At 38.4% G+C, this 18,647-nt stretch overlaps 1 protein-coding gene across 1 annotated transcript in view; it reads right to left on the bottom strand.

The window, feature by feature from the left end:
• Positions 1-18,647, bottom strand: part of LOC129263573 (MAM and LDL-receptor class A domain-containing protein 2-like) — a 156,310-nt gene that overhangs the window by 106,037 nt on the left and 31,626 nt on the right. The window contains exons 17-25 of the mRNA XM_064100623.1: positions 14,976-15,124; positions 14,227-14,346; positions 12,214-12,451; positions 11,015-11,241; positions 10,054-10,186; positions 9,583-9,726; positions 8,907-9,187; positions 2,990-3,080; positions 359-511 (exon numbers count right to left, since the gene is read on the bottom strand). Coding sequence (XP_063956693.1) covers positions 359-511; positions 2,990-3,080; positions 8,907-9,187; positions 9,583-9,726; positions 10,054-10,186; positions 11,015-11,241; positions 12,214-12,451; positions 14,227-14,346; positions 14,976-15,124 — 1,536 coding nt within the window. The remainder of the gene's footprint in view (positions 1-358; positions 512-2,989; positions 3,081-8,906; positions 9,188-9,582; positions 9,727-10,053; positions 10,187-11,014; positions 11,242-12,213; positions 12,452-14,226; positions 14,347-14,975; positions 15,125-18,647) is intronic.

Raw genomic sequence — 18,647 nt, forward strand, 5'->3', positions numbered from 1 at the left:
AAGTCGATTTTTAAAGGCATACTAAACAACACCGGGCCGAGTGTGAGAAATGAATTATTACATAAATATTCAATTGAAGGATTAAGCGTAAGCACAGGTAACAGGGTAGAGTAGTCAGTACGGTCCGCAAATCCCCTATAACATGTATAAGAAACGGGAATCAGTGACGTCACATTAAGGGCGCAACTTGCGCGCTTGTATTATGAACAGATATTCAATTAAAGGATTAAGCATAAGCGCAGGGAACGGGGTAGAGTAATCAATCTCTCAAAAGAAAGAGGAATCAGAGACTTCACAATAACAAGAACGCAATTTGCGCGCTTGTATTATGAACAAATAGAGTGACGAACTGACTTACCTTCTTTCGTTCCTCGGGTGTGATCATTGGTCGGGCCTGTGCCTGTTGATTCAGTACTTCCTGAAGCTCGTATCCAAGCAATCTCATCATCATCGACACCATCATCAGCAGCGTTCCTCCAAGAACACATGTCATGATCAAAATTACAGTGACCTACAGAACGAAAAAAAAGAGCAAATGTATCAAATATTCATGGATTGTTCATTGCGTTCAGCTGGCTTCGGAACCTTTAAAGTGCAATTTAGTGAACGACTTGGTCAGATACTTTATCTTTATACATGTCGACTTAATAACCTTATTATTTCGATGTGCCGAGCACTTTTGAAAAATTTATGTTGACATGGAGACTAATGTTATTTTGTCAAATTGACTTATAACAACTTGCCTGTTGACATGGCGACAAATGTTATTTTTGCCAAGTCGACTGATAGAAAGTTTTATGTCAACATGGCGAGAACGTTTATCTTGTCAAGTCGAATTATTAAACGTACAATGTATGTCAATATGGTGAGATATTTTATCTTGTTTAAATCGTCGGCTCCCTGCAAAAATGGACTTATCGACATTTTCTTTTAAAAAATCGCATTTCTTGTATTGCTGAAGTGGAAAAAGTATGTCATGAAATTTCTTCTGGTACCATTCTCGAACCTAAAAGTGGCGTCATTATGACGCAATTAGTAAAAACATTCCAACGAGCTTTTCGCACATAGATGCGTCCTTTTTTCTGGTAACTGGATCGCGCATTTCATTCCAGGAAGAAAAAAACAATTATGTTTAACGTGCTTATGCACATAGACCGCTTCGGGCTAGCAGTCTTTTTCCGAGAACTGGATTGCACATTCGCATTATAGCGTCTTTTTTCCGGGAACCTGATCAGTGGATTGCCTATTTTTGTTCCCGGAAAAATGGCATACGGTATTCATTCTCAAGATCAGAAGTCGTTTAGAGTGTTTTAACAAAATCTAAAAATATCAATGAATGTAAAAATCGTGCTTGAGAATTAGGACAGAAAATGATACACTAGCTGCTAAAAGCACATTCAAGCATGAGGTCAAAACGTAATTTGTGCTTTATTGAATTCTTTTTTTTTGCACATGCGCGCTAAGTCACTTTTTGTATGAAGCTGACGAAATAATTTATGTCGTCAAGTTGACAAGTCAACTTGGAAAGATAACGTATAACGTATCTCGCCACGCCGACATATAAGTCGACTTTGAAAGATAAAGGATCTCGCCATTTTTACATATACTAGTACATTTTTAATATATATCTGGTGATGTAACGTATCTCACCATGCCAACATGCATTTTTAAAGGTCGACTTGGCAAGACAAAATATCTTGCCATGTCGACGTAATAAGGCTAAAATTGCACGTTGACATGGTGAGATACGTTGCATCGCCAAATCGACTTTGGGCAACCGAAAAGAGGCACAGTAATGATGAGGGGAGAATGAAATTGATGAATATTCAAGAAATGCGTTGGCCAATATTGAAAGATAATCACCAACCGGTTATTAATGGTTTAATTTTTTTCGCCGTATTGGACTCCAGCAAATTGATATCAGAATTCGTTAATTTGCTGAGTTTGTAAAGCTGCTGGGTGAATTCAACATTATTTCATCAATAAAATGTAAAGAGCTGGTGGGGGAGGGGGGGTCATGGTTATTATTAACAAAAAAATATAATAACTAGAAATATGATAAAGGCGTGTGGAAAACATACACTAAATAGTTATTGTTTATTTTTCAGCCTACGTGATCATTTATGGTGGTAAAGATTGTAGGGTAAATATGTTCTCAAAGTAGTTGTTTCACGTCCTATTTACGGATACAATCATATATTACTCTATATGTATACAATTGCGTGCAATAGTATACCATTCGTTCCATGACTTTTGGGGAATTTAGTGCCCTCCCCACAATAGGAAATGCAAATATAACAGTCGAAATAAGCGGAAGGCTCACATGTCTCCGGACTAACTTACGATTTAGGCTTAAAAGGATAATGAGACCCTTGTTACCAGTATAAATATATGACACACACAAGAAAAGTCAGTATTCATGTATTCTTGGCGTGCAATTCTCTTGAATTCAAGAAAGTTTTGATTTCAAGGTATGCAATGAAAGATGATGATGATGATGACGACGAGGATGATGATATTGATGATGATGATGATGATGGTGATGATGATGATAATGATGATGATGAAGATAATGATGATGATTATGATGATGACGATATTGATGATGACAATGATGATGATATTGATGATGATAATGATATTATTGATGATGATGATGATGATGATATTTATGATGTTGATGATAATGATGATGACAGTGATGATGATGACGAACACCATTTATATAGTCTGTACCATTTATCTGTAAAAAGAACACTTTCAAAGGCGCATGCTTTCCAATCAGTCACACATTTTTCACAAGGTTGCTGAAAAAAGATTTGTATTTAGTTCAGATTTGAAGATCTCAATGCTTTTACAATTACAAAGTTGGATTGTATGTTTACTTTACATAAAAAAAAACATATTTCATCCATTCTTTGGAAATGTCGCAGACTAACAGTTCTATTTTATTTCAATATCGTAAACATAATACTAACAGAGTGGTTACCTTTCGGATCACAAGGTCCTGTCCTGAATTCAACATCATCTATTGTCAAACCACCGGTGTTTCCCGTTCCCATCTTACCCTCAATGACAGCCTATAGTGTATAAAGAAAACAGATAAATATTAATGCAAGTAGAAACGGAGAGGATGGATCCCTGACTGCACGCCGTCCAATATGCCTCCGCCATTGTGATGGGCCCGTTTTATAAAGGCTTACAAGGAAGGTTAATTTTGTCATTACGGGAACTACAATTGTATATAACTGGGCTCAGCGCCCTATCACAATCAAGGACAAAGACATATAAAGGCTACCGCACACCTAAAGCCCCTTTCACAATTGGCGCCTCACTCGTGCGATAATTTTTTTTTTGAAAATATTTTTTCCGTCCTGTTGTAGAAGTGTTGTCTTTGAATCGCAAGCAATATATAAAATCGTACGAGAGGTGAACGACCACTGCACCAGGATACAACAGTCGTGAGACGTAATCGTGCGATTATTTTCATGTTTCCGGGTGCAACAGTCGTACAACGGCTGCAACGGTTGAACGATGATGCGACCAAGACGCACGACATATGCGTTTTGTAGCGCCATATGTCGCGCGACCTAGCGACCCGTTGTACGACTACTACAACCGATCGTACAAGGCTACGACCCATTGTGCGACACACCGCACCACCTGTCGCGCGAGGTGTTGGCCTATAAATACGACACGCGATGCGACTTTCTTCATTACAACCGCTGATGCCTGACGAGACGCTGCTACAGTGAACAAGACACAACCAAAATACAAGCATCGGCATGGCCCCAAAGAAGTCAAGGAAAAAGAGGAAAAATAAGCCTATACCCGTGGCCGAGGAGAAAGCTACTGATTCTGTCATAGCTGGTGATGAGGGTGATGAATTTGGTGAAGCCCAGACCGAGGATTATGAAATGCTGCAGGAAGGGGGCCAAGATCCACCAGCCGCCGCCAGTGATGAGAACAACGTGACAGCTGGCCATGCTACCTGCGGTATCACCAAAGCCATGGAGCAGGAGCTTGCCGAGTTTTTCGCTGACAATGAGTTCATCTACGACAAGAGCAAGGTGGACTTCAAAAACTCTAAGAAGAAGGAGCGCAAGTACATGGAGATGGCGGAAAAGCTGGGAGTCACCGGTAAGTAGTAGCTGAAAAATATGCACATTCCGATTTATTGATGATGTTTATTAGTAAAACATGCCAATTTTTTGGATGTTGACTAATTTCTTGCTTCTACATTTTGTATATTTTCAGTGGCCGACATCAGACTATGGTATAAAAGCCAGAGGACCATCCTGGGGAAGATGAAGACCGCTGGAAAGAAGAGTGGTCAGAAGGCCATCGTCCTTACCCCCAGGCAGAGATGGGTCAATAACAACCTTGGTTTTCTGACGAAGCACATAGTCCATCGGTCACAGGGCTGCCAACTGGGCCACCTCAGTGGCCGAATTACTAAAGCCGCCTCCGACGAAGAGGGTTTAGATGAGGAGGGTCCAGATGCCAGCCAAGCACCCAGCTCCAACCAAGTCTCCAGCCAGGGGGCTGCACCTCCCAAGAAGTGGCAGAAGAGGGGGTCGCCCACCGATGTGGACAAGGCCCTCCTGGAATTCATCAGAACATCCACCGAGCAGACGGCCATCCGGAGCCAGGTGGATGCGGCACTCACCCAAGGCGCTGACGAGAGGCAGGCCTGGCTAGAATGGATGCTGCTGGCCGTCCGCCCACTCCCATGACCCCTCTGGCGAGAGTTCACCAGGGACACTTTCAACTTGGTGAGCCGCTACCAGGATCGGGCGGACCACCTTTCCACCACCCCAGTATCTCGCCCCAGCACTCCCCAGATGATCCAGCCACTCAGGCCTCAGTCAGCGCCGATCGGCTTCACCCAGGACGCTCCACCTGCTTCCTTCCTTGGGATGCTCGGCCCAAGCAGCACCTGGACCCCTCAGAACCCTCAGGGAGGATTTCAGCAGCCCAATTTACAGGCCCCCTTCCAGCAGCAGCGTGCCCCCTTCCAGCAGCAGCACCCCCACTTCCAGCAAAAACAGCAGGCCCCCTTTCAGCAGCAGCAGCAAGGAGGCAGCAACAGCGCCAACACATCAATCATCACCCAGTTGAACTTGTCAGATGAAGAAGATGAACAGTGAAATTTTGTTAGGATTGTTTTTATTGTTACTTGACGACCTGTCTCAACTCAAATTATAATTTGATTATTTTGGAACATTTATTTCAAACTTTTTTAAACATTTACTCGGTGAATAGAATTCATTTTCGTTAACAAAATGTCTTGGAAAAATATATAATTTTTTAAACAACATGATTAATGACAAAAGAAAAAATGTTATATCTGTACATCTTTTTTATTCTCATAAATCACATTTTTTCAAACATGTTCTCCTTCATTATTTTATTTCAAACACATGTTATTAAGGAGAGTTAACTTTTTAAATTTCAAACTACCTTTCGATGTAAAAGTAATGTATGTTTAAAATAACTGTTGACATGGTCATTCATTTCTACTTTGAAATGATTCATTCCACAAAATCATGATCGAAGTTTACATGCCATTTTTATGGCAGAGTCTGTGCTGTATCCCAAGTAGTGCGCCAAGTGGCAGTCTATATCATGTGTTGTTGCCAGGGCAGGCTTCCAACTGGACTGTTGTAGTAGTGCTTCAGGTAAGTTCTCAGCTTCTTGCCCTCTTTGTTTGCCTAGTAGCCTTCGCCAACTCGTTCAACATCCTGCAGAACTGCTGCGTTTCTCCATGCCCCAGGGATGTGGTTGCCCAACTCATATTCATGGTCAACGTCAATGTTCTGAAGCCTAGGAAAACGATCTCTCATTAGGTTGTGGAGGCACATGCAGGCCATAATGACTGTCCTGGCTTTTTCTGGATCAAGCTGTAGGGTACTCAACAAGCATCTCCAGCGACGGGCAAGGATGCCAAAGCTGTTCTCCACCACACGGCGAGCCCTCGAGAGACGGTAGTTGAAGATTCTCTCCTCGTCGGTCTGCTCACGGTTGGAGTACGGCTTCTGCATCCATGTCCTGAGAGGGAAGGCGTCGTCCCCAATTAAGAAGTTAGGGGTGTCTCGGTCATCATCTGGCAGGGGCTCTGGATCTGGCAGGCCAAGAGTACCATTCTCCAGTCCACGTCTCAGCGGGCTGTGGTTGAAGACCTGGGCATCCGATGATGAACCGGGATTACCAACGTCAGCCCAGAGGAACTTGTAATTGCCATCAACTAGGGCCAAGAGGATGAGGCTGTAGAAACCCTTGTAGTTGTAGTAGATCGTACCAGACCCTGGTGGATTTCTGATGGCCACGTTTTTTCCGTTCAAGGCTCCGCAGACATGATGAAAGTTCCATCTGTCAGCGTATTAAAGTCCGTGCCACTTCTCTCCATTCATCTGGGGTAGTTGGACAGGAAAATACTTCATCTTGGTATTCACTGATGATGGCCTGGCACACCTCTGGTATAAACAGAGAGATGGTATTATGGGCAACACGGAAGGCATACTGCAGGGTTTTGTAGCTGTTGCCGGTCGCTAGATATATCAAGGTGATGGCCAGTTTGAGCCCAGGATCCAGTGGCTGCCGGTAGCGATAGGACTTCTCTATCCTCGGAGTGATGCACTGCAACAGTTCAAGGAACGTTTCTGGTGGCATCCTCATGTAGTTCAGGAAGTCACCCTGACATTCTCTCTGCAACTCCGTCGTCAGATTATCATACTGTCCAAACAGCACACGTCTCTCAATCCAGGGTTTGACCCACCACCACCTTCTTCTTTGCCTTGCATGTCTTTGACGTCTACGGATGGGTAAGGCCATCAATATGACATGTCTGTCTTGAACGTTTTGGATTTGCCTTCTCAGACTTAGCAAATGCAAGAGCCTCCCAGGAGCTATTGGTCGAGCAGCAGCCATGTTTACAGTATGGATGGTCCAGACATTTGGGATGAAAGCTCAGGAGTTCTCGAGCTTATATTGGGGGTGAAAAAAAATCGTACAACGTTGCAAAGGGAACAAGACAGGTCTTCCAATAGTCTTAGGGTGGTACAACGGACTCGTACGACAGGATGCATCATCGTACGACATGAAAATACTCGTGCAACACTCGTTCGGGGTCTTACGAGTGCGTGCAAAGTCGCACAACACTCGTACTGCCTGTCGTGCAATTATTTTTCATCGCGTCAGTCGCTCAAAATATCGGAGCAGCACAGTTTTTTTTCCCGACCGAGATACGACCATTTTGTCGCATCTGGATCGTACAATAAGTGGTACAACGGCTACAACGAGTCGTACAACGGGAAAAATTTCGAGTCGCAAGCCGTTGTAGTCTTTGGCAACAATTGTGAAAGGGGCTTTACGACTGTTTGCGATCCGACTTTGGAACAAATCGCATTTTGCTCATTTTCTGAAAATGTGAATGGAACGTATCATTTTTTTAGGTTTAAATTAATTGAAAGAATATTAATATAACCATTTTGAAAAAATTGCAAGCCTTTATTTCGGAGAAAAGGCCGAATTAGTTTCAAACCGTTGCCAATCATACGACTGCTATGACGTCATTACGACTAGACATTAAATTCGCTTTTATGCTACGAAGGATGACAGCATAGTCACGGATTTGAACATAGGTATTCGTACGATGATTTAGCACATTACACAGTAAGATATTCCAAGTCTCAAGGTTAGCATCAAATTCTACTACATTTTATCCTGAAATCGGGTCGCAGACTAATCGTAAGGTGTGCGGTCGCCTTAAGTTGTACGTTTTTTTATGAAATGTACTCCACTTATGAATAACAGCAATTAACGTTTTTTAAATGTTTTTTTTTTCTCTCTCTCTCTCTCACTTCGTTACAACGGAATGATATTCTTCTGGTGTTTGACCGCTGTTACGTTTTAACTTCGATCTGGTACCCTAGAATAATTGCAAAACTGTCATTAACATACACATACACGATTCACGTTTGAAGTTGATTTATCGGATAGAGCGCCACCTGCTCACGTTTGAGAGACATAGGGAGTACAATTTGTTTGTACTCCTGAGACGCCCTCGAAATGTACCTCGAGCGGGCTTGTCAGGATAACGTACTAATACAGGGCAGGAGAGGTGGTCTTGCACGATTTCCTAAGAACTTTTCTTTCCTATCTTTCCTTTACTTTTTTAACTGATATATATTGAACAAAGAAATTATTCCTTTTGAAAAAAAAAAAGCAAATTAACAAGGCAACAATAGTCAAAACTGACTAGTTTGCCTAATTAAAATAACAACAACAACAACAACAACCCAAGGAGATATATCTCCTTGATTCACCAAACTGATGACAATAATCTTTTTGGATCTCGCGCTGCACAAGGGCTGCTAGGCCCACGGTCAATGGGGTAGAACAATTATCGGAGTATTTCTATTTCAAATTTCATTACGAATAATAACATAATATATATATTTTTTTCATTTTGGAAGTTGGTTAGTACCGATCGAAGCTAGATTTTCCTTGTTAGGTATGATGTGATCATTGCAAGTTTGATCGCAAAGCAGCCACAATATATTCATTATGTAATGAAAGGTTAGAAGGTAGAATTAGGCCCTTTTTTCAATGCTTTTGAAAGAGAGCCAATCATTGCTACCTCCTGTCTGCAACAAACTATTCCAGCTTAGTCTTCCAAATACCAAAGTCTTTGAAATCCGATTCCATGTTTACATGTAACTGCATCATTATTATGCTCCTTAAAATAAAAAAGGGATTTTATGAAGTACTAAAAAGTGCAAGGTTTACGACCTTTTCAGTTAGGTATTGAGTGACCAAAAAAACAAACAAACAAACAAACAAACAAACAGGAGGGCTACCATTAAAATTGCACCCTCTACGTATAAAGTTTAGGCATTAATCACCTGATAAGGAAATTTGCTTATGAGAGTCGCCCCTCCAAACCACCAATAATCCCCTCTGTTTCCGATGGTCGACCAGAGCTGGTCGTCAGTGATGAATAATGTTCCATTGTCAAACCACTGCATGTATATATTGAGGGACACGGCTTCGGCATCTTGATGATACCAGAATGTGAGGCATTCGGCCTGAGCATCTCTTGGAGAAGACCTTTCTAAGCTGACCAGTCTGGCTCTATCGCCCGGTTGGTTCCTCGCGTCTCTCATATCAATGTAGGCGTATCCACCTGCGGAAAAAAAATGACACAATAATAAAGAAATTTACTTACGTTTACTGTTGATACTTGGAATGGATAGATTGTAATTATTGATCAATATCAATAATTATTGATCGATTCTGATCAATTCTGACTGTTAACAGAAAACCATCTTTTAGGAAGCGTTGTCAAATTGTTATGAACCTAACTGATAGCATATCATAAGTGAGAAAACGCTGACATAAACGATGATTGTGACATATTAATATCTAAAGAAGCCAGCACCCCCTCCCCCCAAAAAAAATCAGAAAGAAGACAGACAGAAAGAAAGAATAAAAGGTCTACAGTCAAATAGTTTACGAAGAGATTGATGTATACTTTTCAAGTATTACATGACCTCCATCAGAGGGTTAATAACCTTTTACCTTGAACGGTTCCGAATGAGTGGTCAGGAAGCTGTTCATTGTTGCCGTAGCGAGTGTCATCCCCAGAGCCAACCAACCAATCAAATTCATCGTTTTCATCCTCTTGCATCCAGTCACATAATCCCGATGTGAAATGACATACGTCTGCAAAGAATGAAATGAAATACCCGAAGAAGAGGATGTGTTGAATCTTTGGCATGTAAACATGGTAAGGAACAAAGATGGAAATATATTCATTCTTCCAATCAATGCAACTTATTTATTTTCATGAGGATGTGGCGTTTCTCAGTCGGTTAGAGCTCCTTTTTGGATAATCAATTGCAAAGACTGTCTCTTCGTTTTAGATTGATTGCTTCACTTAAATGGCAAAACATAGTTTCCTTTTATTTTTTATATTTTCTTGCAAAAAAAAAAATCGCCGATATGGTAGACTTTAAATAAAGAATTGAGAGAGATAACTCTTCGAATTACCTGTAAGTCCTGTACACTCTCCGGGGTAAAAAGCGATGTCATCGATAGCGATGTTAGCTTTAGCATCAACAGCGCCAACACTCGCGTTGAAAAGGATAACATACGACTCTGTGCCGGTGATATTCAAAGTAACCTAAAACGCCATAACAAGAAATGATAATAATTATTGGTTAGTGTTTTGAGAAAAAAAATCATTAATCACCAAATATAGGGCAATGTCATTCTTGCCAGGAATTTCCTGTTATTGTGAAATTTGTCAGTCTCAATGTCTTCAGTATTTTACCCATAAATTAACGAATAGCGCCTTCCATAATAAACATAGGGCTGGCGGGCTGATAATTCTGGTCAAATTAGAAAAGGCTGTGTTTAAAAAAAATGAGCAATATAGGGTCTCATATAGTCTGTAAACAGTCTCCTCCTAATACCTCTGAAGAACTGTTTCGAAGCGAGTGAATGTTGCTACCCATGCTAAATCTAGCTTATTTTGAGCTGTCATCAAAACACTTGAATTTTGAGATACAAGGTTTCTATCAGCCCACCTGCGATAAACGGCTAACGGACGCGAAACCGGTGCAGCCAAAAAGCTTCACCCCCCCCCCCTTTCAGTAGCCATGTGTACTCTAACGTGAAAAAATACCATCATGTTTTTATGTTCACGCTTACCCTCACCCCAATCTCAAAATCATTCCCTACCTGGGTGGCCCATCTTTTATAATCACTATTAAAAGTGAACCTACTTTACTCACTCAATTCAACATTTATTTCCAAAGATAAAAGTATTAATACATTTTCAAAAAAATAACAAAATATTGGAAGTAGCGATTCTGCAAGCAGAGCTTATGGCGAGTGCACCGTGACATATCGGAAATGAGTTATGGGAAAAACTTGTTCATACAAAGTACATTGTACATCTTAATCTTGTGTTCAGGAAAATGAAATTATAATTCGAAAATGGACCCACCAATGATTCTTTCCAAGAAGATCCTTGCTTCCCCTCGAGGGATAAGACAACTTCACCAACTGCATCCGTGCTTGGCAGGACTTGAACGTCCAACCTACCCGTAAGCTCATAGTTTAGGTAGGTGTAAAACTTCAAACATCGGGTGGAGTCAGCCAGGAATTCCGGCGACTTGAGAATTGCATAATCCTGCACAGAGCGTCCCGGTGGGGAAATTATTGCATAAACGCCTGGAAAGAGATAGGGAGATCAATGAGTATGAATATTCGAATTTGAGGAGGCACGATAGCTCAGTCGGTAGAGCGGGGGTTTCGGATTCCGGTGACCCGGGTCGGATTCTCAATTGGTGCGCTGGTGCCCTTTGGTGAGGCATTTAAATCCTCATAACCAGGTCCCTCGGAGAGGACCTTAAACCGCCGGTCCTCTGGTTGTAGCTTACACGCATTTTTACTTTCTTAGCAATCAGGTAAAAAAATTACTACCACTACGCTGGTAACGCTCTCCAAATGAGCTCAAGTATTATCTAATAATATTCATCAATAAAAAGCACCAAATAGCTGTTCAAAAAATGTTTAGATAAATGAAAAAAAAAACGATAACGGAATTCCATCCAATGTAAGGTTTTTTACATACAATATTAGCAGACTTTCCCAAACATATTTTTCTGTATCAATATTCATCAGATTGATCTATTTTCAGCTAAGATTTCACGACTCCACAAAGATAAGTTTATGTTAATGCACTGGATCTAGATCGATGATAATAGTGTAACTAATAACCCTAATTTTAAAGACATTGGCCCGTATTCTGAAGTTTGGTTTGAATTACACCACAGTCTAACTCTGTGCTAAAATTATGGGGGCCAAAAGTTCAACAATTCTGTTTATATTGTATATTTCTTATGTTTACTATTTTATTTCCTTTTGCTTTCATAATGATGAAAAATACTTCAATTATCATTCCCAGACAATTATGAACAATTTGGGTGTCATAATGAGTTAATATATTGAAAGTGTACTGTAAGGAAACTGTGCTCCATGTGGCTTTCCATAGTTAAACCAAGACTTTAAACCAGTGTTTAATAATAAACCCGAGTTCAGAATACGGGCCATTGTCATAAAATAATCATTGTTTGCTGCAGCTACATGTACATAAATTTATCTTTATCTAAGCCAAAGTGAAAGTGATGATATATTCCTTACCCTCTTGGTTTCCCTTCGTATGATCTCCATAAGGTCCACTGTCCGTCCCTGTACCTTCTAATCCCCTATAGAGAATCCAGTCAAAATCATCCATATCAACCTCATTCTTCCACATGCAAAACCCATCCTCGAAATCGCAAGTACCCGGTACCGGACAGGGTCCATCTTCTATCTTGAAATCATCAAGGCTTACCGATCCATCGCTGGTTGGGTCAAGACTCCTCACGAGGAATGTGATCTAAGGAAGGATGGATGGCAATGTGACAATTGAAAGAAATGCGGTGCACTCAATTACATACCTTTATTCGGTTGTTCCCCCAAGTGGGCATTTTATCCTTGATTGCCGATGTTTAAGAAATTAGATTTTAACTGATATAGAATATTTGTATTATTATCCTCAACCTCTGCAATTTTATTCATTTCTATTTTTAGTTTAGATTAATTTAGTATATTCATTTATTTATGTTTATTTATATATTCACTATTTCATCATGATATATTTTATTATTAATTCATTCATCTTTTGAAAATATTGTTAAATTATCATAATATTTATTAAGGGGTAGACTACTGAACCACGCCCTATAGCGTGAAAGCGCCGTGGGGTAGCGGTTCTGACTCTCGCCTTGTAATCAGAGGGTGGTGTGTTCGAATCCCACCATGGCCTAGCGTCCTTTGACAAGACGTCAATCCACACTTTGCCACTCTCCGCCCAGATGATAATTGGGTACCGGTAGGAAACAACCGTCATTGTGGTTGGTTTAACAAGTGTGCGCCTAGCAGGGTTCTTGGACTGCTATGAATCCAGTGACCGGGTAATAAAAATTATGAAGCGCTTTGAGCAGTCGTTTATAGATTGATAAAGCGCTATATAAATGCAAATTATTATTATTATTATTATTATTACTATTATCATTATTATTATGCTTATTAGCTCTAAACCGTACGAATTTTTGTTTAAAGTAAATATTAGCGCATCAAGCGCTGGGTGCCGTAGCACGCAAAAACGGAAAATTCAAAGAATAAAATGGTCCGTACTTTACAAAGCAGATGCGTGCTTATTTTTTTTTAATCGAAATGTGTCTTTCTGTACTTTATTTCTTGACGTCTTAAGAGAGTAGACTAAGACACAAAATTAATAATGCCCACCCCCAAAAAAAAACCCACATAATTTTCAAAACAACTGAAAAACTGTTTCGTCAGGAGGTATGAAGTAATTTTGTCTAACTGTATTTTGGAACTTAACGATTTAGAATTTCACGATTAGTCCTTATACCGAACATTCAGGCACGACGAAAGTGGGGCAAAATCGACGGCATGCAAATGACAAAAACAAATAAAATGAAAAAAGAGTAAAACGGGGGGGGGGGGGGGGGGGGCACAAGCAAGAACACTGTAGGGCTTACACAGTAAAACGCTGTTTGAAGATTTTATACAGCGTTGTTTACTATAATTATGAACCTTACAGTATGTGTTTAACCGTTTAAACAATCATGTTTAATTTATTGAAGATTAGATATTGAAAATTAAACTTTTGTTGCTTAAAATGTAAACACTCGTTTAAACTGTTGAAATAATTACTGTAAGGTTCATAGATAGTAAACAGCGCTGTATATTTTTTTACTGCACAGTATTGGTGACAATTCAAGGGTGTAGACCGGGGATGCAACCTCCCGCTCGGCAGAGGAGTTCCGACATGAGCAAGATAACCGGATATTGTACCCCTTCTTCTGCTTTCAACAGCTGATATTCCAAACTTTAGCTCCAACACCCCACGATGTGGACCTCCCCATGATTAAACCAGCCTACGCCGTTGCATGCAAGTACTTTGATAAGAATTATAATGAACGAACCTCTTATGAAATATTTCCTCGTTGGGCCCTGCAGATGTGATTGTGATTAAATTATGAGGAAAATAATTTAAAATTCAGTAGCCGTGGTTCCTTTTTCTAATATCGACATAGTTTTATAGTTTGAAGTGTATGTTTATGTGCCAACAAGAAAATAAATTACCTTGAAGTCCTCATTGACCGACAGTTGGATCTGAGACACGAACCACTCATGCGATAGATCTACCCCAGAATAGGATCGAATAACCTTAGCGTTATCCGAAGGAACACCTACTTGGTTAACCTATTATTCAACAAAATAAATGTAAGATTATGGAAAGTTTGGGAACCTTTGAACCAATAAACACCTTTTCATCAATATTCAAACGAGCACACACTAACCTTGCTTACATTACATCTTTAAACAATTCTCATATACTGCATATACTTCAACTTACCTCCCTGATACATTTTCAACACCCACACCAACACTCATGAACAAACCTAACCCAAAAAACTACTATTATAAGAAATACTGGTTAGTTACCATATCGCAAATACACACTTATAATATCCCACATTCAATCGCATGCACACATACACACCCGCACACGCGGGCAGTTAGCCATCAGCGGTTTTCTTGTCAGAGTTCCTAGACCGGCTTACACACTCATTCATTTAGTCTCATAATAAAAAGTATTAGATTCATGCAGGTAACCTCTTGGTCGTTGCATTCACTTTATCATATTTTAGGCTTAATCGTATAAGCGCTGAAAGGCTAACATGCATTAACTTCGTATATTGTGCAATTTCGTACATTTATTAAACAAGGAATGTTTTACTATTAGAGAAATTCATTTTGAGAAATTATTACCCTTCACACATTTCCGCTTTCATACAACAAGTATTAAAATAAAAACAAGTAGGACTTACCGTAAGGCTAACATCCATGGAAGTGTACATATACAACCATACTGTAAGGCAACGATCGGGGTTTGGCTCTTGAGAATAGACACCTGACTCTAATAACCCAAACTGGTTTACAGTTTGAACATCAGTTAGATCTAAAAACATAAAATGACCTGGAAAAGGAAGCAAAACGGAGTTGAAAAAGGACCCAACATACATATGTGTTAATACCAACATAAACTTAGACATTTTCGACTCAACCGAAAAAAAAATGATATAAAACGGAATTATTTGAAGGTCAGGGGGCATATCCTTGCGCTTCATCAAGGTCATGTGTCCACCCCAACCCCCAGGGCCAGGGGAAAATAAAATTATGTTAATTTTTTATTGTAGTGTTTTATCGTAAGATTTACTATACAATTGAAAATGTTTAATAATGTAATTATACGTTTTTTAAAACAATATTCGCATTAAGACTCAACGGAAAGTAATGGCAGCGGAAGACTTTGTTACAAATAAATATGGTTGAAAATTTATGAAGAATGCAATATTGAGAAGAAAAATATTACAGCATCTAGACCAATAAAAAGGGAGTAGATGTCGTAGAAATTTGTGAGACATTTCGTATTTTGTTTTACCAAGCGTCATGAGCACTAAGCAGAGGCAGATACTTGTGCTATCTAAGACCCATCATCATAATCATCTTCGTCATCATCATCATTATCATCATCACAATCATCGCCATCATCATCACCATCATCATCATCATCAAGTTTATCATTATAATCATCAGCATCATCACCACCATCAACATCATCACCATTTCAATTCAATTCAATTTCATTTATTTCACATCTCTCATAAAAACATTCAAATGACAAATACAATATGTAAAACATATTCATACAAATATACACAATAGAAACAAAGAAAAAAAAATACACGATAAATCAATTGTAAAAAAGTGGACAGATAGGAGTGAATAACATTAGGTAGCAGTGGATGTGGGGGATCAGCAATAAGCCATTGGCCTGTCTAGGCTGATCCCTTGTATACTGCAAAAAAGAAACCAGTTATTGTATTTAATAGAAATAGAAAAGAAAGACCCTACATCAAAAAAAAAAAAAAAAAATAATAATAATAATAATTAGGGGGCGGTGGAGAAGGGGGGTAACTGCAATATGTTGAATTTACCTATTAATGTAACAATTCAATAAAAATATTTTATATTTTCTTTTAAAATTACTTAAGGTTGGGCATTGCTTCATATCTTGGGGCAAAGAATTCCATAAAACAGGTCCACTATAACATATAGTACTTCTAGAAAATTGATAACCCCATGAGGGGATATTCAGATCATAAGAGTTACGACAATTATACCTATTAAAAAATATCTATACACAAAATAATCATTAAATACTTGAGGTAGGAGCTTCTTCATTGCTGAAAATACAAAACAAGCCGTTTGCAAATTGTACAAGTCATGAACTTTTAAAATTTTAAGTTTGTTAAAAAGGGGATCAGAATGAGCAAGATAATGACTATCTGTGATTACTCTAATTGCTCTTTTTTGTAAAATGGAAATTCTATTGATAAGGTATTTCGCACAATTACCCCATACAGTAATACAATAAGTTCTATATGGTGAAATCATTGTGTGGTACAAAGTAACACATACATTTAATGGAAGGATTTTTTTTTTTGTCCATTAAAAATGCCAATGGCTTGAGATATTTTGGTACATAAGTTATCAATGTGCACTCTCCAAGAGAGGTTGGAGTCAATGGTCACTCCTAAAAAAATTGTATTGGTTACTCTCTTAATAGTGATACCGTTAAGAGAAATGTTGACAAAGTCGTCATCATTGTTCTGTTTTTTAGATGTGAAGATCATGTAACAAGTCTTATCATAGTTTACCAACAATCTATTTGCAAAAAACCAATCACTAAAATGAACCAATTCAATTTGTAGTATGTTATTTAAATCTATTAGATATTTTCCACTTAAAAAAAGGTTGGTATCATCTGCGAAAAGCAAAATTGACAGAATACTACTAGCAAATTGAAGATCGTTGATATATAACAAAAACAAGAGCGGACCGAGAATCGAACCTTGCGGTACGCCTACGGTTATATTCCGACAATTAGAGATGAAATCCTGAACTTTTACAAATTGTTTTTTACCGTTTAAATAACTAGTGAACCATTGTAAAACCAAACCTCTGATTCCATAAAATTGTAATTTCTTAAGTAAAATAGAATAATCAATTGAATCAAATGCTTTAGATAAATCTAAAAAAATGCCAACTGTGGTTTGTTTATTTTCAAAAGCCTTCGCAAGTCTATCTGTGAAATCAATGAGTGCTAAGTTTGTGCTATACCCATGTCTGAATCCATATTGTTTAGCACATAAAATATCATTGTTTGAAATGTAAGTCATCAATTTATTGTAAACAAGTCTCTCAAATATTTTACAAAATGTGCTCAAAACAGATATAGGTCTATAATTGGTAAGTTTACCTTTATCTCCACTCTTGAAAACTGGTATTACTTTTGCTATCTTAAGAGATCTAGGAAATTTCCCTTGGGCAAGAGATGCATTAAAAATATCACAAAGTGGAGTAACTATGGCAAGAATACTATATTTAATGATCTTAGGATCAAGATCATCATACACTGACCTCTTACTGGGATCCAGTTTATGAACCACTTCCAAAATATCTCCTTGTGTTATTCTAGAAAAAAACATTGACTTAACAAAATTCCCATGTAAAAATTGTTCAAAGTTTCCACTGACAGAATTACTTGAATCAAGTTTATTTTGAATGTCAAGACCTATGTTACAAAAATATGAATTAAACATGTTTACTATCAAATTCTTATTAACAATATGTGAACCTACGTTGTCTGCATCTTCAAGCTGAAAATCATGAGACCTAGAGGCTTTATGAAGAACTTCATTTATAATTTTCCAGGCTGCATGTGGATTATTTTTTAAGTTTATAAATTTATTATTATAATATTTACGATTGCTATTTCGAATCTCCTTATTTATAAAATTCCTATAATTTCGATAAGTGGTTTCACGGTATGAAGAGGGTTTATTTACAAACTTGCTATATAAGTCGTGTTTCTTCTTACATACTTTTTTTAAGGTGCGAATTAAACCAAGGTTTCTTATTTCTTTTCAGGTTCAGTGTAGTTTCAGTAACAGGAAAGCATTCGTCAAATATTTTCAAGAAGATACTTAAAAATTCATCAAACTTTTCATCCACATCCAATAAGGAACTTAGGTGACCCAATGAACTTCATGCAATCTCCTTTGAAATATTTATTTGTTTTCATCACTAAATATTCTCCTTTTTATAGATTTGATCACATCATTTGACTTGTTCATAAAAGAGGAAGCACTGATAATGATAAATGGTGACAAGTGATCACTCACGTCAGTTAAAAGAATACCAGCATGAATTACCTTATCAGTTTGATTACAAAATATATTGTCAAGTATTGTGGCAGAATGTGATGTTATTCTGGTTGGCCTGGATATTTGTGGATCAAAAGAGAATGAATGCAATACATCTACAAAATCATTAACATGATTTGAGTGGTTATATTTCATAATGTTAACATTGAAATCCCCAAGTAATACACATTGTTTATCTTCACGAGAAATGACATGAAGTATAGGTTGAAT

Source organism: Lytechinus pictus, chromosome 6, assembly GCF_037042905.1.
Source record: "Lytechinus pictus isolate F3 Inbred chromosome 6, Lp3.0, whole genome shotgun sequence".
NCBI classification, from domain to species: domain Eukaryota; kingdom Metazoa; phylum Echinodermata; class Echinoidea; order Temnopleuroida; family Toxopneustidae; genus Lytechinus; species Lytechinus pictus.